This window comes from Puntigrus tetrazona, chromosome 15 (genome assembly GCF_018831695.1).
Source record: "Puntigrus tetrazona isolate hp1 chromosome 15, ASM1883169v1, whole genome shotgun sequence".
Lineage (NCBI taxonomy): Eukaryota > Metazoa > Chordata > Actinopteri > Cypriniformes > Cyprinidae > Puntigrus > Puntigrus tetrazona.
In genome coordinates this window covers 12,336,218-12,358,662 of record NC_056713.1, presented here as the reverse complement: position 1 = coordinate 12,358,662, position 22,445 = coordinate 12,336,218, and the positions used below count along the sequence as shown (strand labels likewise).

Here is a 22,445-nt window from a genome sequence, read left to right as displayed (position 1 = left end):
ATTAAGTTCACATTCACATAGAGTTCCTGTACCAGGAGAAACAGCTGTAGATTGTTCCTACCAAATACAGCATTGTAAAGGGCTTGACATGTGTGTCTGTGCAGGTCTGTAGTGCATTTAGCTTCACTCACTAACACATTTTTTTTTTCTCTTGGCATGTTTTAAAACTGTTCTATATCTGGCTCATTCATTTATTTATTTTTTACGTTGACTCTCTCAGGTGTCTCAATTCTACAACATTCCTATTTCTATTGAAGATAAAACACTGAACATTGATGCTAATGTGGCAGAGTGAGTACGCTCCTCCCCTGTATTTAGAAGACAGCCTATCAGAGCAGAGTGCTGCGTATATAAAAGCCGCTTGTTGTGCTACCCGGGATGCGTCATCGCTAGCTCCGCCCCTTGGTGTGTGTGGGTTTCCGCATGGAAAAGGTATGGTTTGGTGGCAGTTTGTCTGGTGTTAAATTTTAGTTAGTGTATATCAATTAATTGAATTCACTCTTGTAGCTGGAATAGCTTCTGGTTTGCGGTTTTGCAGTGGTGCGCAGGCTGTCATTGATCCCCGGGTAAGCCCAGTTTGATAAACGGTTTATATAAAACAATTACATCTGTTTAAATCGCATGTTTTTATTTCAGCTGGGTTGAGTCCACTTTCCGTGTGAATTGTCAAACATTATGCTGTGAGCAATCATACAACTTAGGTTATTTGGACGAAGATTTGGGTAGGTATCAGTGTATTTTTATGTATTACACTTGTTAATTTGGTTAACGGATTGTTAAATCTTAGCAGGATATTCCGTGGAGACGCTTCGATTGCAGCCAACAGATTGAGACTGTGCTGCTGTTTTGCTGCTATTTCCTCTGTTCCGTGTTTAATGCTGAAACCTAAGGCTATGGAAACGGAGATGGTCGGTTCATCACTGTGCGCGTTTGGCGAGCGTTGACCGGCTCCCATTCAGTGATCGGCTTCCTGCAAGTGTTCAGCCCTGTATGAGAAGGCTTGCCGTTATGATATCCTGGTGGTGGTGTTTGGAGCACGACGTGTGGACTGCTGTCTGATCACTCACTCCACTGGTGTGTGTGCGTGTGTGTGTGTGCGCATGTGGTTTAACATTCACTTTACAGCTAGCCTAGTCTGTTTGTACGTTTTAGTCCCTGTTGGAATTGTTGTGGTTCTATTTTTTTTTTTTTTTTTTTTTTTTTATTCTGGTCGTAAATGGTTTTTTTTTCTATTTGGATTTAATAAACAAATATGCTTCTATACTAATGTCCTTGTCTCTGCCCTTCATGGTCACGAACCTGTGTGTCTCAATCTAAACACTTAGTTCCCCTTACTTTAAAGGGGTGGCGTAGTCAGCATTAATTCCTAGGGTTTTGAAAATCGTACTGTAATCTGAATTAGTTCCTGTGGCCACGCTACAATCTGGCGTAGTCGGCAGGGTCCCGTGTTCGGCAGAGACGTGGTTATTGGTAGTTGGTTTGTGTGTTTCTCTTTTTGGTTGGTTTTTGTTTTTTTTTGTAGTGACAATCGTGAGGGGTAGCAGCAGAGCAGCAGCACATGTCCAGTGGATTTGAATTTTCATTCAGTCTACTTGCCCTGATTGGTGAGTGTTATTGGGGTTAGAATTATGGAGGATGAGTTACAAGAACTCCGGGAAGTAATAGCTCAGCTGCGGGCAGAGAATGAGCGGTTGCGTCAAGAGCGCTTCCCTGCACAGCCTGACCCTAGTGATGTACCTTCTGTGGTGTCTGGTCCTTCTGCTGCCGTCCCCCCTCAACCAAGTAATGCACAAGCCGTTTTGCCGGAAAGATTTGTTTTCTTACCAAGAGACAGAAAGTGTCCAAAATTTAATGGCAGGGTTGGCCTGGGCATTGATGAATGGGTTGAGGAGGCCCAAGCTTGTATGCAGGCCCGTCACCTATCTGTTTCCGACCAGGCTTTCTTCTTGGTTGATCATTTGGAGGGGGAGGCAAGGGAGGAACTTCGATATCGTTCAGAGACTGAGCGGAGTGATCCAGATAAAATAATTTCAGTGTTACGAGAGTTGTATGGTTGTTCACAGTCCCATGTCTTTTTGCAGGAGGCCTTTTTTTCTCGTAAACAGCAGGAGGGTGAATCCTTGTTGGAGTTTTCCCTCGCTCTGATGGGCCTCCTGGAACGTGTTAAGCAGCAGTCACCGTATGCCATGCCAAATTCACAATTTTTGCTACGTGATCAATTTGTAGAATACGTGTGTGATATTTCTCTTCGTAGGGAATTAAAACAATTAATACGTCAACAGCCCACCTTAACCCTGCTAGAGGTGCGTAGCGAAGCTCTTAGGTGGGAAAGGGAAGGTATGTTGGGGAGTCCGAGAGGCCGGAGTAATTCTGTCCCATCCACTTATGGAATTCAGTATGGTGTGCAAGGCGGGCCACGCAGGGGTCGATCTCCACAGCGATCTGAATTGACTGAGTTGAGGGACATGCTGAGATTACAACAAGAACAGTTAAATAAATTAACACAAAATTTTGCTCACTTGCAGGTCTCTCAGACACGTAGTCGATCCCCTTACCGTGGCCCTGTCATATGTAGGAGGTGTCAAAGACCCGGCCATTTTGCTAGAGAGTGTGATGGGGAGCGCGTTTCTCCTCACCCTCGGCTTCCTTTTCCTGCTGCTTCGCCGTCTGGGGGTGGACAGCCTGGCCCATCTGGGTTGTCGGGAAACTAGTTCCCACCGTGTTGCCGAGCCAAGGCGCGGTTGGGGAAATGACTGGCTCAAAATTGTCGAGTGCGTCTAGTTTGATGTCTTCGTGCCCACACCTTGTTGTTCAAATGGGGGGAGTTCACGTTCCATGCTTGGTCGATACGGGTTCCATGGTATCTACAATTACAGAGAGTTGTTTTGGTGAACACTTTGAACCATGGGGTCAGGATCGACTTAAGTCATGCCAGTGGTTGCAGCTTCGAGCAGCTAATGGCCTCTCAATTCCATATATTGGTTATATGGAATTGGATGTCAAATTGTGTGGGCAAGTCATCTCAAAATGTGGAGTGCTTGTCGTCCGGGATCCTCCGCGGCATTTGTACTAAAGTTCCAGGGTGCTTGGGATGAATGTCCTAAGTCGTTGCTACCGGGAGTTATTTGGGCGACATGGCTCCGCTTTATTTGATGCGGCAGTAACTGGGGCTCCTGGTTTTGTCATTCAGGCATTTCAGCATTGCCAGCGATTGGAGGACCAGGGTCCCAAAAGGCATTCTGGTCCTGTCCGGTTGCGCGGGTCGTAAGTCGTGTCGCATTCCGGTGGCACAATGAAGTTTGTAGCCTCAACCTGTTCTGAGAAATACTCTGGGAGGTGGTATTGTTTGAGCCCCAGAGTCTGGGTTACCTGCTGGTTTACTGGCTTCTCCAGCGCTGGTTCAAGTTAGAAGAGGCACTGCCTACTTACCTGTGGTGAATGTGGGAACTGCGGATGTGATGTTGCATTCTAACACCGTTTTAGGAGTACTAATTGGGGTCAGTGTGGTAAGTCTGCCTCCTGGGGTAACTGAAGTCAAACCTATTGTTGCTACCGTGAGTTCTCAGGTCCTAGGTGTGACACCTGCTGTACAGGAGCAGATTGAAGCAGTTGATTTGTCCATTCTGTCAGAAGTGGAACAGGGTCAGGTTAGGACCCTTTTATATAAATACCAGTCAGTTTTTTCAGCCCATGATGGTGACTTGGGGTGTACTAACTTGATTTCTCATGACATCCCTCTGCTTGATTCGGTTCCTGTTAAGCAGCGTTACCGGCGAATTCCACCATCGGAATATGAGGTAGTAAAATCACATATTAATCAGCTGTTGGAAGCCAACATTATAAGAGAGAGCTGTAGTCCCTATGCTTCCCCTATTGTTCTTGTTAAAAAGAAAGACGGTAGTTTGCGCATGTGCGTGGACTACCGTCAGCTAAATGTAAAAACCAGAAAAGACGCCTTCCCTTTGCCACGCATTGAGGAAACATTGGACTCCTTGACAGGGGCCTGTTGGTTTTCCACAATGGATTTGGCGAGTGGATACAACCAGGTCCCCGTCACTGAGAGTGATAAATCCAAGACTGCTTTTTGCACCCCTTTCGGGTTGTTCGAATGGAACCGGATGCCTTTTGGGCTTTGTAATGCCCCAAGTACTTTCCAGCGTTTAATGGAGCGGGTATTCGGGGATCAGCAGTGTAGGTCTTTGCTCCTCTACCTTGATGACATCATAGTGTTTTCCTCCTCAGTGTCACAACATATTGAACGGTTAGAAGTTGCCTTAAGCCGGCTAGAAAGGGAGGGACTGAAAGCCAAATTGGGTAAGTGTGCATTCTTCCAGCGGGAAGTGAGGTATTTGGGACACGTAATTTCTGAACAGGGAGTTTCGACTGATCCGCAGAAGATTGAGGCGGTAGCTCAATGGCAACGCCCTACAGGCGTGTCGGAATTGCGCGTCATTCTTGGGTTTCGCCAGCTACTACCGCCGGTTTGTGGAGGGATTTGCAAAGTTGGCGGCCCCCCTGCACAAGCTGGTGGCAGAATGGATAGCTGTTAGGCCCAGGATTCAAGCGAATCAGGGCTTTTCGGATGCCTGGACTGAATCGTGCCAGCGCAGTTTTGATGAGTTGAAGCGGAAGCTTACCACCGCTCCAGTGCTCGCATATGCCGATTTCACTCAGCCTTTTATTTTAGAGGTAGACGCTAGCTATGGGGGTTTAGGGGCAGTCTTGTCTCAGGAGCAGGGAGGTAGGGTGCGACCTGTTGCCTATGCTAGTCAGCAGTCTCGGCCCCACTGAGCGCAACATGTCAAACTACAGTTCCATGAAGTTGGAGTTTGTGGCGCTCAAGTGGGCCATGACTGAGAAATTTAGAGAATATCTACTAGGGCATAAGTGCATTGTCTTTACGGATAATAACCCCCTCAGTCATTTGGGGACAGCTAAGCTTGGGGCTGCAGAACAGCGGTGGGCAGCTGAGCTTGCAGTCTTTGATTTTGATACCCGGTATCGGTCAGGCAAGAGTAACCGAAATGCGGACGCATTGTCAAGACAATATCCCCCTGCCCCTCTTGAAGTCAAGGAGTTGTTACCTGGAACTGATATTCCAGTGGCTATGAAGCAGGCATTTGGGATAACCAAACGTGCACTGGTGACTCAAGCCGTTGTTTCAGCCTTGCCTAATTTTTCAGGGGATATGAGAGCCTTGCAGGAGGCAGATCCGGTAATTGGAGAGATTTTGGTTTTTTGGAGGCAGGGAATGCGTCCTACATTTGAGGAACGTAGACGGCTATCTAAGACTGCGTTGGTCCTACTTCGCCAGTGGGATCGGTTGTTGGAAACGGATGGGATTTTGTATCGTCGAATCTTCCGTCCAGATGGGGGTGAGGAGACTTTGCAACTAGTTCTTCCATCTGTCTTGAGGGGAGAGGTCCTCACACAAATGCATCAGGGACATGGACACCAAGGTGTTGGACCGTGACTACGGAATTGGTGCAGCAGCGCGAGTTATTGGCCGGGCCTGACGGCGGATGTAGTCCAGTGGTGTCGAGACTGTGAGAGATGTCAGGTGGCAAAGAACTCCCAGCCAGTTGCTCAGAGTTTTATGGGCCATTTGTTGGCTGCAAGGCCAAATGAAATTTTGGCCATCGATTTTACCTTACTTGAGCCTTCTCGGTTAGGTCTCGAGAGTGTCTTGGTTATGACCGATGTCTTCACCAAGTATACATTGGCGGTCCCTACTCGGGATCAGAGGGCAGAGACAGTAGCACAGGTTTTAATAAACGAGTGGTTCTATAAGTTTGGTGTCCCTGCTCGTATTCATTCTGATCAGGGGCGCAATTTCGAGTCCTCCCTTATCCAACAACTTTGTAGTCTGTACCAGATTAAGAAGTCTCACACTACCCCCTATCACCCTGGGGGTAACGGGCAGTGTGAGCGTTTTAACAGAACCTTGCATAGTCTCCTACGTACCTTACCAAACTCCCGAAAAGTGGATTGGCCTTCTGCACTTCCTCAGTTGCTCTTTTGTTACAACACTACCCCCCATCAAACTACCGTGAGTCACCTTACTTTTTAATGTTTGGTCAAGAGCCTCGCTCCTGTTGACTTTTTGTTGGGCAGAGGACAGGAAAGGCAGTCCAGAGGAATAAATGAGTGGGTGTTGGAGCATCAAACAAGGTTGCAGGTGGCTTTTGAGGAGCCGAGAACATTTGAAGGCAGCTGCAGATCGTCGTAAGAGAAGTATGACTCTGGTGTTCGGGATGCACCACTGGGAGAGGGCCACCTAGTTTATCTACGAAATTATGGTAGGTAGAGAGGCGCCATAAGATCCAAGATCTCTGGAGCCCAGTAGTGTATCGGGTCATACGGGCACCTAAAACGGGTGGGTCTGTTTACACCATAGCACCTGTAGATGACTTGAGTAAGGTGAAGCATGTCCATCGTTCTCTGTTAAAGAACCGAGTGCAACGAGATCCCGCGATTTTGTTCCAACTGAAGCATCAGCCGTTGTGGAGGCACCACCTGTGGAGGAGTCCTCATCAGTGGATGAAGTAGACTTGTGGGTCGTGGTACCCGAACCTCCTCAGCTGGGTGGTGGACCAGTAATGCAGAATCCTGCATCTTTAGATCCAGCTGTATCCTTGAGGCCTGCTGCACAACAGGATGCAGTTGAGGGTGGTACCCTGGATGCTCTGGGGGCTTCTGGACAATCCGGTTTGAGGCCTAGAACCTCATCGCTTGGGGAGCCTTTGTTAGTGGAGCAGCCTACGGCGAGTGAAGTTTCTGTGCGACGTACAGGGAGGGCTAATGCTGGTCTGCATTCTAATCGTTACCATCTCCCAAGGGCAGTTGGTGGAATGGTAGAGTCCGGGGCTTCTGTATTGAATTCGGTTTCTGCCCTGTTTAGGCCCTGGAATTGAGTGGTCCATCGTCGGGGCGACGATTCAATTGGCGGGGGTAGATTGTGGCAGAGTGAGTACGCTCCTCCCCTGTATTTAGAAGACAGCCTATCAGAGCAGAGTGCTGCGTATATAAAAGCCGCTTGTTGTGCTACCCGGGATGCGTCATCGCTAGCTCCGCCCCTTGGTGTGTGTGGGTTTCCGCATGGAAAAGGTATGGTTTGGTGGCAGTTTGTCTGGTGTTAAATTTTAGTTAGTGTATATCAATTAATTGAATTCACTCTTGTAGCTGGAATAGCTTCTGGTTTGCGGTTTTGCAGTGGTGCGCAGGCTGTCATTGATCCCCGGGTAAGCCCAGTTTGATAAACGGTTTATATAAAACAATTACATCTGTTTAAATCGCATGTTTTTATTTCAGCTGGGTTGAGTCCACTTTCCGTGTGAATTGTCAAACATTATGCTGTGAGCAATCATACAACTTAGGTTATTTGGACGAAGATTTGGGTAGGTATCAGTGTATTTTTATGTATTACACTTGTTAATTTGGTTAACGGATTGTTAAATCTTAGCAGGATATTCCGTGGAGACGCTTCGATTGCAGCCAACAGATTGAGACTGTGCTGCTGTTTTGCTGCTATTTCCTCTGTTCCGTGTTTAATGCTGAAACCTAAGGCTATGGAAACGGAGATGGTCGGTTCATCACTGTGCGCGCGTTTGGCGGCGTTGACCGGCTCCCATTCAGTGATCGGCTTCCTGCAAGTGTTCAGCCCTGTATGAGAAGGCTTGCCGTTATGATATCCTGGTGGTGGTGTTTGGAGCACGACGTGTGGACTGCTGTCTGATCACTCACTCCACTGGTGTGTGTGCGTGTGTGTGTGTGCGCATGTGGTTTAACATTCACTTTACAGCTAGCCTAGTCTGTTTGTACGTTTTAGTCCCTGTTGGAATTGTTGTGGTTCTATTTTTTTTTTTTTTTATTCTGGTCGTAAATGGTTTTTTTTTCTATTTGGATTTAATAAACAAATATGCTTCTATACTAATGTCCTTGTCTCTGCCCTTCATGGTCACGAACCTGTGTGTCTCAATCTAAACACTTAGTTCCCCTTACTTTAAAGGGGTGGCGTAGTCAGCATTAATTCCTAGGGTTTTGAAAATCGTACTGTAATCTGAATTAGTTCCTGTGGCCACGCTACACTAAGATTGAGTGAGACTGCACAACATTCAGACAAAATGTCATCTTAACTTCACTGTCAAGTAAGAACAGATTTGGATTCAAGTCAAAAGTCCATTTGACTTCAGATTGACCAACAAATACATATTTAGCCATTTAACATAGCAAAAAGAAAAACCGTAAACAGACATCTTAACAAATAAAACTTTCTATTGTTTTTTTTCCAGATCCAATGGTTCACAGGAAAGGACTAACATGGTCATTGTAGATATTAAAATCTTATCTGGATTCACAGCTGATACATCATTGGTATTTTTCATGATAATATTTCTTTTATATAAATAAGGTGCTACATTCTGAGGCCATTATTCTTTATAGTCACACAACCTTCTATAATAAGTTAGGAATTATACACTTTATTGAAGTGACAGAGTTAACATATGCACATCAACACAAAAACAAAACACAGCTCAAATTGTTGTTTTGCATATCATGAGCTGCTGACAGCACAACAAAGTCAAGGTAGCAGCAGTAATCTTAAAGGGAGCTACACATGCAGTTAGTGAAACATACAATAAATCATACAACCAAATACAGACCTATTGTATTGTAAATATATTTACAAAACATGCCCCTAACCTAACCCTGGGTCAGTATTTAGAAATTAACAAAAGGATTTTCTACACAGTTTAGAACATCTTCCGGCAGATATGTATCACTTGTGGAGCGGGTCGATGCCAAAGATGATCAAGTCATTGTGTATTTTAAAGAGGTGAGTGAAGAGCAACAGGGATTTGATTTTATGTAATTTAAGTCAAGTCAAAAACATTTTATCTGTAATGTCTAGGACTCATGAGATTGTGTCCCCCTGCAGATCCCAAAAAATATTCCAATGAATTATCAGATACAAATGAAACAGGTTCTTCTAGTAAAGAATCTCAGGCCAGCTGTGGTCAAAGTGTATGATTACTACCAAACAAGTAAGACTTTATATGCTGGTTGAAAGATTGGATGATTTTATCATGTGATCCAGATTATGCAGATTTGTTTTAATGTACAGATTTCCATGATTGTATAAACAATTCTCCTTTCAATTCTCCTAGAGGCCACTGCCAATATCAGACCCTTCCCTTCGGCCTACATGGCGCCCCCATGACGTTCTAACGTCCCCATCAAGCTTACGTGGCCGCATACTTGGATGATGTCATCGTCCACTCAGAGGCGTGGGAGGACCTCCTAACCGGTTCTGGGAGCCCCGGACTTCAGCTGCCTCTTCCTGCTACAAACCCATGCTTCTGACATGGGTCTGGGAGTGGTCCTGTCCAAGATCCAGGAGGGGGAGGAGCATCTGGTTCTCTACATCAGCCGAAAGCTGACCCCAGCCGAGAGAAACTATGCTGCAGTGGAGAAGGAAGCCCTGGCCGTCAAGTGGGCAGTCCTGTTCACCGATCTTGCCCCACTTCAATGGATGGCCCTGGCCAAGGAGACAAATCCCAGGGAGACCCGGTGGTTTCTAGCGCTCCAGGACTTCCACTTTGTCGTGCGCCCCCACTTTTCGCACACCTCGTTACAGGACCAGGACGACACTTGAAGGGAGATATGACGAGCATCCCGAGCAGCCATCAGCGTCACCCTGGCAACAAACACGGAGCACCTGGATCCACTCATCACAGGCTGATCGGTCGCAGGTGTGACTCATTCCCCTCAGGCTTGAAAAGGTCACGAGGCACGCCAGAGGGGTGAGGATGAACTCCACTGAAGCTGGCAGTAACTTTCTGTTTCTTGTCTTTCGCAGACAGCAGCGTATGACCGATCAGCCACCATATATAGCTTTATCCACTTGTCATCACTTACTCTAAATGTAATAAAATCAGAACAATACTTGTGTTTTAGTGTTTGCATGGTTACTTTTAGTTATTGGTGTTTTAATCAGATTACTTGTCTGGTGTTAATTAATCGTTAGTGTCGAACCCTGGAGTCTATATGCCGATTTAAACCCTGCTTGTAACTAGTTACTCCTCAACACTGGAAACATTATATTTCAGAATCAGGCATTTAATGATGATACTTAAAAAAAAATCTAATTTGCAGCATAGCAGTGTCAAAGTACATGTAGTACCTTTGGTTCAACAGAGTCTTGCATTTTACTCTGAATTTTGAATATGCAAAATTCACAATCTGGGAAATTATAGTTACAATTGCAAGACTTTATATCACACAATTCAGAAAAAAAGATAAAATTCAAGATCCTACACAGAAAACAATCAAACGAACATGATAAAACATTTATCATGCTGTAAAATCTTGTGTATTAACAGATATGCAGTACTTGACAGTTTAATGAACTGAGCTGTATATTATAAGGGGTCAAAGGATTTGCAAATATGATGAAACATTTACTCTGAGTGGGTGTAAGGGATTCTTGACCCTTGTTTTTAGTATTATTTGTTGATTAAAGAGATAAGTATCCTTAGTAGTCAGTAGGGCTTTTTTTGTTTGTTTATAGTTTGATCAGATGATGATGTTTATATTTTACCATTTTCTATAGGCCGTGTAAATGAATAAAAACAATTTAAAATAAAGTATAAAAATAAATATGCTTTTTCTCATATAACTATTTGTAAGTATCTGTATAAGTTATTACATAATCTATATTTTACTGTATTATGCATTAAATTGCATTATATATTTCTAGGCTTTAGTACAATACTAATATTGCACAAGTTTTTAGACTGCATCGGCTACTTGGTTGAATCATTAATCAGATGATCAATACAAATGTTTTTGAAGGACCACCTTTAGCATGAGACTCCCTTTATAAGAGACGACTCAGTTCATGTCAAGTCCTGGATAATCACTAATCGTCATGAATCTGAACATTAGCTGCTGTTGGAAAGGACTCCTTCTGCTCTCTTTCCTTCTTGTTTGTGTCAATGGACAAACACCAGGGCCGTAAGTAAACAAGTGTTTCTATTAAGCATGGTTTCTTTTATTTCTATATAAATTGCCAGTCACTTTTTTTTCTATGAGGCTAAATCAACACATTAACAGCGATGTTTCCAATTAAATATGTTTCAACATTTCCTGAAAATCTAAAAAAAAGCAACCTCCATACCACTCAAATGATTAAATGCTTTATATCTTGACAGATCTTTCATGGTGACGTTTCCTGCAACGATTGAGTCAGGATCTGAGGCCAAACTGTGTGCAAGTCTTCTAAATCCCAATGAAAGCCTCGTCATGAATATTTATCTGGTTCGTGATGACCAGAGCACTTTACTGCTACAGGAAGAGGCTGAGGAAGAGTTTCACCGCTGCTTTAACTTCAAGGTCTCATTATAATAAATATATTTAAATATGTTTGTTTAATTGTGATTCATCTAGGTCTTTGTGATTACATGTTTGCAGAGATTGTGAATATATGATATTTCTTCTCATCAGGCTCCTCTGGTAGAAGCAGAATCAGTGCAGAAAATGAAGGTTGAACTTCAAGGAGAGTCTTTCAAGATGACTGAAGAGAGAAAAGTCATGTTCAGATCTTACCATCCTCTGACCTTTATCCAGACTGATAAACCCATCTATATTCCAGGACAGACAGGTGAGCTGTGAATGTTTCAAATATAGGCCTATATCCTTGACACATATTAACGCACCTTTGTGATGTCAAGTGTTAAAATATCACTTTTATTAAAAAAAAAACATAATAGAAAAACCATGCATTGTATAAACAGTAGTTTTAGCTTTTCCAACGAAAAATGTCAAATGTTGATGGCAAACACACGAGGAAGAGAGTGTTTTATGCTTATACCATTCAGGAAAAACCTGATGAAACAGTCTGCAGGAAAACAAAGATGTTTACTGCTGGAGCTTTATGTAAACAAGTCAATAACACCAGCTCCACAAATATACAAATAGAACATTAATCTCAGGAAATAGAAATGTAGCTCTGAATATGCACTTGTAAGTTAAATGTGTGAAATGGAAGAAAAGTATATCTATAGTTTCGAGTGATGGAGTAAAGCGTTAAGCGAGATAACCCAGGATTCTGTTCAGGATAAACTACAGCTTCAGGAATAACTACAGCTTACAGTCCATTGTATTTGAAATACTGGTATCACAGTAAACACATATTCTAATATTTATTACACTTTTTGTTTTCACAGTGAATTTTAGAGTTGTTACCCTGGATAAAACCTTTTCGCCGCTCGATCAGCAGGTCTGCCATGTTTTATTTATCTCTTTTATGACACAAACATGTTGACTTTTAATTGTATCAGTTTTACAAATTATTTAATTAATTTTTGCTTTTTTTTTTACAGTATAGTACAGTGGTGCTTGAGGTAAAAACACAAAAGCTTCTGTGGAGTCATTCATGACAAACACTGGCACTGACTGGTTTTTGCATTGCTTTCAATAATTATTCTGTATTTATTCATTATTGATCAGAATATGTTTAGCTGGCTTTAACTAACTGTATTTTATGTTTGGTATTAAATAGGACAGTAAAGGTAACAGAATTGGTCAGTGGACAAATGTTTCTTCAACGAGATGGATTTTGCAGCGTTCTTATGAATTAAATCCAGAGGCCTGTCAAGGTGTATACAGACTGAAGGCTTTTATTGGTGACAGGATGATCTCTAATGATTTTGAGGTGAAAAAATATGGTAAGTAATAAATGATTTGCAATGTTTGCAGGTGACAGATTTCATAAAAAATAGGAATGTTAGTAATAATAACTATAACTTTCATCCTCTGTAGTTTTGCCTAAGTTTGAAGTTACTGTGACAGCACCAAAGACAGTGAGCGTAGATGAAGAGTTAATGGCAGTTGAGGTTTGTGGAAAGTGAGTAGCATCTTACTTAAATGTATTAAAAGCATAAAGAAAGTATTGTTTTCTTCCATCCACCTTTGACTTGTACATTTTTCACAGATACACTTATGGGCAGCCTGTATCTGGTAAATCACGGGTGAAAGTGTGTCGTGATATACAGTACTCTGACTGGTTCGATGAACTGGCTGATGAACACCAACCAATATGTGTGAATGAAACCACTGAGGTTTGTCTGTCTCACTGAAGCATGTGGCAATTATTTCCTACATCCAGATGAAGTCAATCTTAGGCATTATGTTTGTGTTCATTCGTTTTACATTAGATGACAAGTTCAGGCTGTGCCATCCATACCTTAGATGTATCTGTCTTTTTAAATTCAACACATGAGCATCAGATGGAAAATTCTCTTCATGTTGAAGCAACAGTCACAGAAGAAGGAACAGGTGAGGCATTAAGTCTTCAAATGAGTCTTTTCAAATATGATTTCATTAAAATGCAAGTTTTCACACTTTTCACACATCTATTTGTATTTTACAGAAATCACCATGACAAAATCTGAAACTATATCACTCACTTATGAAATTGGCAAATTCACTCTTTCTGACCTCCCCACAACATATGAACATGGGTCAGTTCTAGAAGGAAAAGTAAGTCTAAGATCAGGTTGTCTCAGTTTAACAGCACTGATACGCTTATCAGTGCTATATGTACTGATATGCATTTATCCCTTCAAAATCATTTCAATCTTATTTCAGATCAAACTCTCAAATTTCAAAGACGCTCCAATTCAAAACAAAGTGGTTTATCTCTTGGAGGGTGAAACCTGGTCTTCAAAACTGCTCCTAAATCTCACTACAGACCGTGATGGACTGGCCAGCTTCTCTCTTAATACGTCTAGTCTTTCTAAAAAAGACATTAATCTGATGGTATGCTAATGTTAGCTCATCCACCAAGTGTTTGATCAGTTAATATTTGAATTACATTAAAATATTGACACATTATTTTATTTCCAGACAAGTGCGTATCCAGAGTTTCATTATAATGATTATGAAACACCTTACTTCTCTACGGACAGTAAAACAGTTCAGCTTTTCCAGACTGCCACTCCATACACCCCAACATTAAGTGAACTGATTATAGAGAACATTGAGCAACCATTAAAGTGTGATGCTGAGTTTACAGTGAACATGAAGTATTATTTTGTTGGAGAGACTGTTGAAGACTACAAAACTGACATTGTCTATATGGTGAGAACGTAAAGTAAATTCTTTCAATGTCTAATGAATTCATTGTTATAAACAGTATTAACTGGTTGCACTGATCAGTTTGTCATCTGAGTGTCATCTGTCTGTTTCAGGTCTTGTCCAGAGGAGTGATTGTTCATCACGGATATGAGAAAGTTGAAGTGAAGTCTTCTAATGGAGCAGCAAGTGGCACAGTGTCATTCAGACTGTCTGTTGGTGCAGATCTGTCTCCTGCTGTGCAGATTTTGGCCTACTGTGTTCTGCCCAGTGAAAATCTTGTTGCTCGTAGCACAACATTTGACACTGAAAAGTGTTTCAAAAACAAGGTATGTAAAAATTAAAAAATTGCCTATTTAGACAATAACAATCATTCTGGTACAGAACTAAAATGTTACATCCTACTGTTGTCGTCACAGGTGTCTCTGCAGTTTTCTCCTCCTAAAGCAGTTCCTGGTGAGAAAAACACTCTCCAGCTCTCAGCTGAACCTGGTTCTCTGTGCGCCCTCACTGCTGTAGATCAGAGCGTCTTGATCCTGGAGTCAGGAAAACGTCTGGATACTGACAAGGTGTAAAGGCTTTAAGATTCAGTGTTGATTGTTGATTGAATATCTTCATAGTTGGAATGTATAAGTCTCCTGTCTACTATGTTCAGTATTACTGTTTGCTGACATAGGTGATAAAGGGATAGTTAAAAAGCAATACTTACCACATGATTTACTCAACCTCAAGCCATGCTAGATGCATATGACACTGATTTCAGATGAATATAATCAAATTTATATTTAAAAATATCTTTGCTCTTCCAAGTTTTATAATGGCAGTGGGCAGTGGTCTTGATTTTTAGTGCATCTATTCCATAAAAGGTAGGCCTACTCCACATGACAGTTAATGAAGGCTTTCTGAAGTGAATTGATGCATTTCTACAAAAAAAAAAACACTCATTTTAATCTTAACAAAGCGATCAGAAATCTTGGAAGAGCCAGGACATTTTTTAATATCGCTTCAACTGTATTCATCTGAAGGACGAAAATCTTATACACATGGCTTGAGGCTGAGGCTTGTGAATTATCCCTTTAAGCCTCAAGTTTTTTTCTCACTGCAAAATAAAGATTAATCGGTACCCTGAATTGAATAATTTCATGTGAATGTGCTCTTATCACAGATCTTCAACATGTTGCCAGTGCAATCAGCATCAGGTTATCCTTACAGAGTTGAAGATCAGCAGGAATGTCTGCTTGTGAGACCCCGTCGAGCTGTATCAACAGACAACACCTACAAATCCTTAACGGTAACAAGTGAATTAATGTATCATAAATAAAGATGCATAAATATATCAATGTGTGTGCTTAAAATTCCTCTTATTCTGGCAGCTAAAAATATTGTTGTTTGACAGCGAGTGGGGCTGAAAATGGCAACAAATTTAGATGTGCGAGTCCCTCTGTGTCTGTCATTCAAGGGCTTAATTTATCACAGATATGAAGAAACAGGTAATATATTTTATGTGTGTATGAGTTCATTAATGCATGCATTTGCTACAATTGATTTAATATGACTGGAGTTCACCATTATTAAGCACTTTTTTCTAATGGCACTGCAAGAGCACAAATTTGTTTTGTGGACAGTTGTGTTTCATCTATAATTATTTAAATCAGCAGTTCTCACTCAAATTTGTGACATTAAAGAACAGCCTGAAGATGTCACATTATGTCACAGTCTCTCGAAGGAGAGAGGAGATGAGTAGTATTACAAATAACATAACTTTTATAATCTTCAGGACACAGGACATGGAATCAAACATGACAAATAATACCAGACATTAAACGCAGGGCAGAACACACTTTATACAAGACATAATGAAGGGAGAATGTATCAGGACATGACGGAGCACACAGGGCACGGGGGAAAGTCTGACAATATACAGCTCCCAAAATCTAAAGGGTCGTTTATTCTGTGAGAAAAGTGTCAATTATGAAGGCAAAATGTTTAAGTGGCTGTTATATTCTTAGTATACTTATTATACTTTATATTTTGTTGACAGTGTATCTGTTTCTTCACACTATTTGAAAGTTAGAAGTACAATCCTAAACTTTTTTTCTCCAATTCATTTTTATTATTATTATTTATTTTTATTTTATTTATAGAGTTATAAATAATTTACAGGCTCCTTGATTTAATTAAAAAAAAAAAAAAACATTAGAAATAAAGTTATAGTATAAAATAAAAAGAAAAAAAAAACATGTTTTGATTCATGTATCACATCATACTGTGTGCTTTTTCATATTGTTGTATAAAGGACTAGTTGGTTCAGCACGTAATTTGAATGATGGAGATTCTTCAGCGACAGTTCGTACTGTCTTTCCTGAAACGTGGATTTGGCAGCTTGCTACAGTTGGGTTAGTGACAATGTTATTATCTGTCAGCATAACTGTAATGCTTCTCTTGGCACTGAGTATGTAATGAGATTGTGTTCAGAATACATAAAAATGCACATGTATGTAAATTGTGAATATTCATGATATTAAAATAACTTTCATTTGATTCATTAGAACTGGTATACTAGAGACCTACTGTGAATCAGATACAGTATTCAGTGTTTTTTTTTTTTTAATTTGTGCTGAATGTTGTAAAAGAGAAAAAGCATCTTAAATGTCTAATCAAATACTTCTGTAATTTCTCCTCAGGGACTCTGGATCAGCTCAGGTTCCTGTCACGGTTCCTGACACCATCACCTCTTGGGAGACAGAGGTCTTCTGTCTGTCCTCTAAAGGTCTGGGTCTGGCTCCTCCTGCTCAGCTGACAGTTTTCCAGCCCTTCTTCCTGGAGCTCTCTCTGCCTTACTCCATCATCCGTGGGGAGATCTTTGAGCTGAAGGCCACTGTCTTCAACTATCTGTCCAAGTGCATCATGGTGAGACTTCAGACTCTGTCTTATCCAATCATATCAAATATGCCACTAATCATGTGTGTTTAACTGACAGGTTAAAGTGACTCCAGCTCCTTCTTCAGAGTACACTCTCAAAGCCTCCTCTGATGATCAGTATTCATCCTGTCTGTGTGCTAATGGAAGAAAAACCTTTAAATGGATCCTCACTCCTTCTGTTCTTGGTGAGTTTTCCAGTCTGAATCATTGTTTCTCAGTCTCTGTTGTATCTTCATGTTCATGTCTTTTGTTGTAGGAGTCTTGAATATTACAGTCAGTGCAGAGGCAGAGGCGTCCCAGACTGTGTGTGACAACGAGATTGTGAGTGTGCCAGAGAGAGGACGCATTGACATAGTCACAAGAAGTCTGCTTGTACAGGTCAGCGCACGTCAAACGGCTCTCAGACGTCATCTATTTATGATCCTAATGCTGCTTGTGTCAGTATGATGTGTTGATGTTATTGTTTTATTCTGCAGGCTGAAGGAACTGAAAAGACAGAGACCTACAGCTGGTTACTGTGTCCAAAAGGTTTGTCTGCAAACAATATTTAGCATCACAGTGTTTCTCTGCTGATCACTGATATGTGTGTTTGTCTCTCTGGCTCATAGGTGACAGTCTCTCAGAGGAAGTGGATCTCACTCTTCCTAAAGATGTGATAGAGGGATCAGCCAGATTCTCAGTTTCAGTCATTGGTAACATTAACATACAAAAGCAAAAACTTTAAATTACAATTGAAAATTAGTGTGGAGATTTATACATAAGCAAAAATTTGATTTCTAAATGTAATGTTGCTTTTGTGTTTGGTTTGTAGGAGACATATTGGGTCGTGCACTGACAAATCTTCATGGATTATTACGGATGCCGTACGGCTGTGGAGAACAAAACATGGCTGTTCTTTCTCCCAATATTTACATTCTGCAGTATCTGGAAAATACAGAACAGCTAACCTCAGCCATCCGAGAGAGAGCCACCGGCTTCCTTAAGAGTGGTGAGAGAAATCAATTATGCAAAAAAAATACTAAGAAATTAATTCACAATACATTTGACTTTAGAAACACTTAATCAAGTCAAAACTTTAATCACTATCAAACTCAACAGGATACCAGAGACAACTGAACTACAGACATAACAGTGGTGCATACAGCACATTTGGACATGGAAAAGAGAATACATGGTAAAAATGGTTCACTCTTATTTTTTTATCAGAGCCAATAAGTTAATTTAAATGAATAATCCCAGGTGTTGGTGCTGCACTGTAATACCAGTGTACTTACATGGTAATTCCTCAGAAACTGCCCACTTAATATAAAGTGTACAATTCTGGACACCAACTACAATTTATATGTAAAGCCTAACTTACTGACACTGCTGTATAACATCAGACAAAAATCCAATAATTGGCAAACTATATCAAAATAGGCAAGGCAAGAGGGGTAATCCGAAAACACACGCGATATTTCAGACAGGAGCAAACAGAGTCCAAACGACAAAACAAAAGGGTTAATCTAAAATAAACAGGTGAGACAAGGCAAGACTATGACTAGACTACACTAGGAAAACTAAACTGTCTCCGTAATGTAGCTATCACAAGGCCAGTTATAAATGCTGAAACAATACTTGGCACTGGACAGAGTTTGGAAGTGCTATTTATGGTGTGAGAGTTATTAAATGCAGGTGAGCGTGTGATGAGTGCAATTAGGTGTGTGTGTGTGTGTCGTCAGTGCAATGGGTGATGGGAATTAAATCAAATCAAATTCTAATTTTATTTGTCACATACACATACATACATGGGACGACATGCAGTGAAATGTTTTTTACAATCATCCAGCATCGGAATAGAAAACAAAAAAACAAACAAAAAAATAAATAAAAATTAAAATCCTACAATACACGTACCTGCTACTGGTGTACATTACCGTTCAATGTTAATATCAATTTATACACACACAGTGCATAACTTTCACTGAAATATTGAAAAAACGAACTAAACTCGCTTTATTATATTTAATATATATATATATATATATATATATATATATATATATATATATATATATATATATATATATATATATATATATATATATAAGAGAGAAGCCCAGACGCACATACAAACAACTCTCTCACTCTCTCAGATTGGCAATATTGACAAAAGGGTTTAGCGAATGTCTATGGTAGTAATCGCCCTGATTAAACAAGATATGTTGTGGCACTATCATACAGTCAGTCACATTAATAGTTTAATGTTATCAAAACTTTTTCAAAAAGCGTTTTTTGCAAACAATTTACAAAACATCTTTATTAATGTCAATAATGAGAAAATCAGGAGAAAATCATACCCCTTCGTTTGTAGTGTGGTCCTGAAAATCTTAGTTTGAAGGGCTATCTGGCCCTTCCCCTTACCTCTCTACTCCTCCAGCTAAAAGAGAATTGGGTCACCCTACCCTTTCATGTGAACGCACAAAACGGAGGGGGAGGGGAAAGGGGAGGGGCTAAGGGGTTGAATTGGGATTGGCCCAAATTGGGAATAAATAGCCTATTATTTAATTTGTCTTCTGTTTTTAAAATTCAGCTGATTTTAAGTTAACATTTCAGTTAAATGACTGATAACTAATAATTAAATTACCACACCATCAGGTTGACTGCCTTTGTCCTGAGGTCTTTTGGCAAAGCACAGAAATACATATTTATTGATCCAGACGTTATTCAGAGTGCAAAGACATGGTTGATAAAGAGACAGGATTCAGATGGCTGTTTCATCCAACAGGGAAGACTGTTCAACAATAGAATGAAGGTGTGTTATTTGTTTCTCAATGTTTGCTATCATCAATAGACACCAGGTCTGGAAATAAATGTAATATCTGTCTTCATTTCTATTTCTCCTCTGTTCCAGGGTGGAGTGAATGATAACGTGACCATGACTGCTTACATTACTGCATCACTGCTTGAACTTGAAACTCCAGTCACAGTAAGTTCATCTACAGCGAACACAATATAAACTTATAGAAAATGATGCTCATAGCTGCTGTTTCTGTGTTTTGTCTCAGGATCCTGTCGTCTCTAAAGGTTTGTCATGCTTGAAGTCTGTCATTGAGGATGTCAAAAACACATACACCACTGCTCTGCTCACCTACACTTTCAGTCTGGCTGGAGACACAGACACTCGACAGCAGCTCTTCAAGAAACTGGATGATGTTGCCATTTCAGACGGTAAGAGTTTTGTTTCTGATCAATTTGATCAGTTTCTGTTGTCTTTTAGTTGAGTTACTGGTGTCTCTTTTGTCCATGTGTCCTAAAGGGTCTGCTCTCCACTGGTCTCAGTCTGCATCTGCTGATGACTCTGATTCTCTGGCAGTGGAGATCAGCTCATATGTGCTGCTAGCTTCTCTCACTGCAGATTCACTCACTACAGCTGATCTGGGCTTTGCTAACAGGATCGTCAGCTGGCTTGTGAAGCAGCAGAATGCCTATGGAGGATTCTCCTCAACACAGGTGCCTCAAACTACTCATCTAACACATGACTGCTGAATAATGGCTAAAAGTCACATTACTGAACACATTTACTTCTCAGGACACAGTGGTGGCTCTTCAGGCTTTGTCTTTGTACGCCACCAAAGTGTTCAGCTCTGACGGCTCCAGCACAGTGACTGTACAGTCAGCAGAAGACACTCACCACTTTGATGTCAATCGGGACAACAAGTTACTGTACCAGGAGAAACAGCTGCAGAACGTTCCTGCCAAATACAGCATTGAAGTGAAGGGCTCGACATGTGTGTCTGTGCAGGTCTGTAGTGTGTTCAGCTTCACTTACTCACACTCACTTTCCCTCTTTCCTCTCTTGCCATTTTGCAGCTGTTCTACTATGATATGGTTTATTAATTTTTTTGTTTTTGTTTTGGTTTTCTCATATTTACTCTCTTAGTTTGCTCAGTTCTACAACATTCCCACTCCTACTGAAGGTAAAACATTGAGCATCGATGCTAAGATTGAGGGAGATTGCAAGACATGGGAACAAATTTTCAATTTGAACTTCACTGTCAAGTAAGAAAAGACTTATGATTATGTCTTAAAATTCACAGATAAATAAACATTTTCTTTAATATATGTTTAAAATCATAAGAAATTTAAAAGCAATTCGAATTTCAAAAATGTATCTCTGCATTTACAACCACAGAAATACTAAATACTAACAGTATTTGGTTATTAACATGAGTGATAACATTTCCTTTTGATTTGCTCTTTTCCAGATATGATGGTCTACAGGAAAGAACTAACATGGTTATTGTGGATATTAAACTCTTATCTGGATTCACAGCTGATACATCAATGGTGCATTTGACTGTTTCATCACAAACTTGTAAAATTTCTCAGTGTCAGTTTTTAGAGATTAATTAGTAGTTTTTTCACACAGCTTGAAACTTCTGGAACAAACACATCACTTGTGGAGCGGGTCGATGCTAAAGATGATCATGTCATCTTGTATTTGAAGGAGGTGAGATAAGAGCAACATTCAAAGAATGTCACATAATATAGGTCTATTTACAAATACTGTGTTTGGCAGAATGTTCATGACTTTAAGTTTGTTTCTTAATGCAGATCCCAAAAAATATTCCAATGAATTATCAGATACAAACGAAACAGGTTCTTCCAGTGAAGAATCTCAGGCCAGCCGTGATCAAAGTTTATGATTACTATCAAACTAGTAAGATTTTATATTGCAATTTTGATCATGTTATGCCGACTGTTTATTCATATTGTTCAGATTTCCATTGTAGTATGAATGTTAACAATCTCCATTTCCTTCAGGTGACCAGTCAGAGACTGAATATTCCTTCCACTGCCAGTGAAGCTGCAAAACTGGAGCATATCAGTTCATATTTTAGCTTGCATGAAGATGTTTAAACAAGCAAATGTTTTATATGATCATGTTTATTCTTTATGCTGGGCAAAATTATTTCCAATCCATCAACCCAAATTTGAGGAAATCCCAATTTTTTTTTTTTTTGTGGCCGCATATCATGAAAACACAACACATATGAAGTGTTGAAAATAAGTTATAGTTAACTTGTTGAAACTGAATGTGTAGAAGCTACATGCTATTGCAACATTTAGTGTTGGGAGGGTTATTTTGGAAAAGTTGTCCTATTTAAAAGATAACCTTACAGTAATCAATTCTGATTACTGTCAAACTTTCAAAATCCTTCATGTCCTGAATTAAGAATTTAATCATTAAAATTTAAAGCACCTTCAGCAAAAATCAGACTTCAGCATCTCTTTTTACATGGAATGTGTTCTAAGGTTAAATACAGATTTCAAATTCTAACAAGATGTAGTTCAATAGCTATGTGTCACGGTTGTGGTTTGGCGGGAAGGAGCACACGACAAGT

At 40.5% G+C, this 22,445-nt stretch overlaps 2 protein-coding genes across 2 annotated transcripts; both read left to right on the top strand.

The window, feature by feature from the left end:
* The first annotated feature begins 7,616 nt into the window (after nt 1-7,616).
* LOC122359168 (alpha-1-macroglobulin-like) lies at nt 7,617-10,586 on the top strand. The gene is made up of 5 exons (XM_043259413.1): nt 7,617-7,750; nt 8,292-8,373; nt 8,753-8,836; nt 8,939-9,044; nt 9,168-10,586. The coding sequence occupies exons 2-5, from the start codon at nt 8,320-8,322 to the stop codon at nt 9,218-9,220; spliced, it is 297 nt and encodes a 98-aa protein (XP_043115348.1). The 5' UTR covers nt 7,617-7,750; nt 8,292-8,319; the 3' UTR covers nt 9,221-10,586.
* Nucleotides 10,587-10,868: 282 nt separating this feature from the next.
* Nucleotides 10,869-22,315, top strand: LOC122359158 (alpha-2-macroglobulin-like). Its single transcript, XM_043259384.1, has 34 exons — nt 10,869-11,016; nt 11,214-11,394; nt 11,506-11,662; nt 12,228-12,280; nt 12,384-12,404; nt 12,563-12,728; nt 12,823-12,907; nt 12,995-13,121; nt 13,218-13,338; nt 13,433-13,542; nt 13,651-13,821; nt 13,909-14,142; nt 14,253-14,465; nt 14,556-14,705; nt 15,302-15,427; nt 15,533-15,626; nt 16,433-16,532; nt 16,821-17,046; nt 17,117-17,243; nt 17,315-17,436; nt 17,535-17,586; nt 17,667-17,750; nt 17,870-18,046; nt 18,157-18,232; nt 19,696-19,852; nt 19,952-20,026; nt 20,106-20,268; nt 20,357-20,550; nt 20,630-20,842; nt 20,981-21,099; nt 21,306-21,387; nt 21,470-21,550; nt 21,655-21,760; nt 21,865-22,315. The coding sequence occupies exons 1-34, from the start codon at nt 10,931-10,933 to the stop codon at nt 21,903-21,905; spliced, it is 4,290 nt and encodes a 1,429-aa protein (XP_043115319.1). The 5' UTR covers nt 10,869-10,930; the 3' UTR covers nt 21,906-22,315.
* Nucleotides 22,316-22,445: the final 130 nt, after the last annotated feature.

Excerpts from the sequence above, each read along its gene's own strand:
- LOC122359158 (XM_043259384.1), top strand. The coding sequence starts at position 10,931 with ATGAATCTGAACATTAGCTGCTGTTGGAAAGGACTCCTTCTGCTCTCT. Across the intron at positions 17,047-17,116 it reads ATCTGTCCAAGTGCATCATG|GTTAAAGTGACTCCAGCTCC; the intron begins GTGAGACTTCAG and ends TTTAACTGACAG. Across the intron at positions 20,843-20,980 it reads CGACATGTGTGTCTGTGCAG|TTTGCTCAGTTCTACAACAT; the intron begins GTCTGTAGTGTG and ends TTACTCTCTTAG.
- LOC122359168 (XM_043259413.1), top strand. The coding sequence starts at position 8,320 with ATGGTCATTGTAGATATTAAAATCTTATCTGGATTCACAGCTGATACA. Across the intron at positions 8,837-8,938 it reads TCATTGTGTATTTTAAAGAG|ATCCCAAAAAATATTCCAAT; the intron begins GTGAGTGAAGAG and ends GTCCCCCTGCAG. Across the intron at positions 9,045-9,167 it reads GTATGATTACTACCAAACAA|AGGCCACTGCCAATATCAGA; the intron begins GTAAGACTTTAT and ends CAATTCTCCTAG.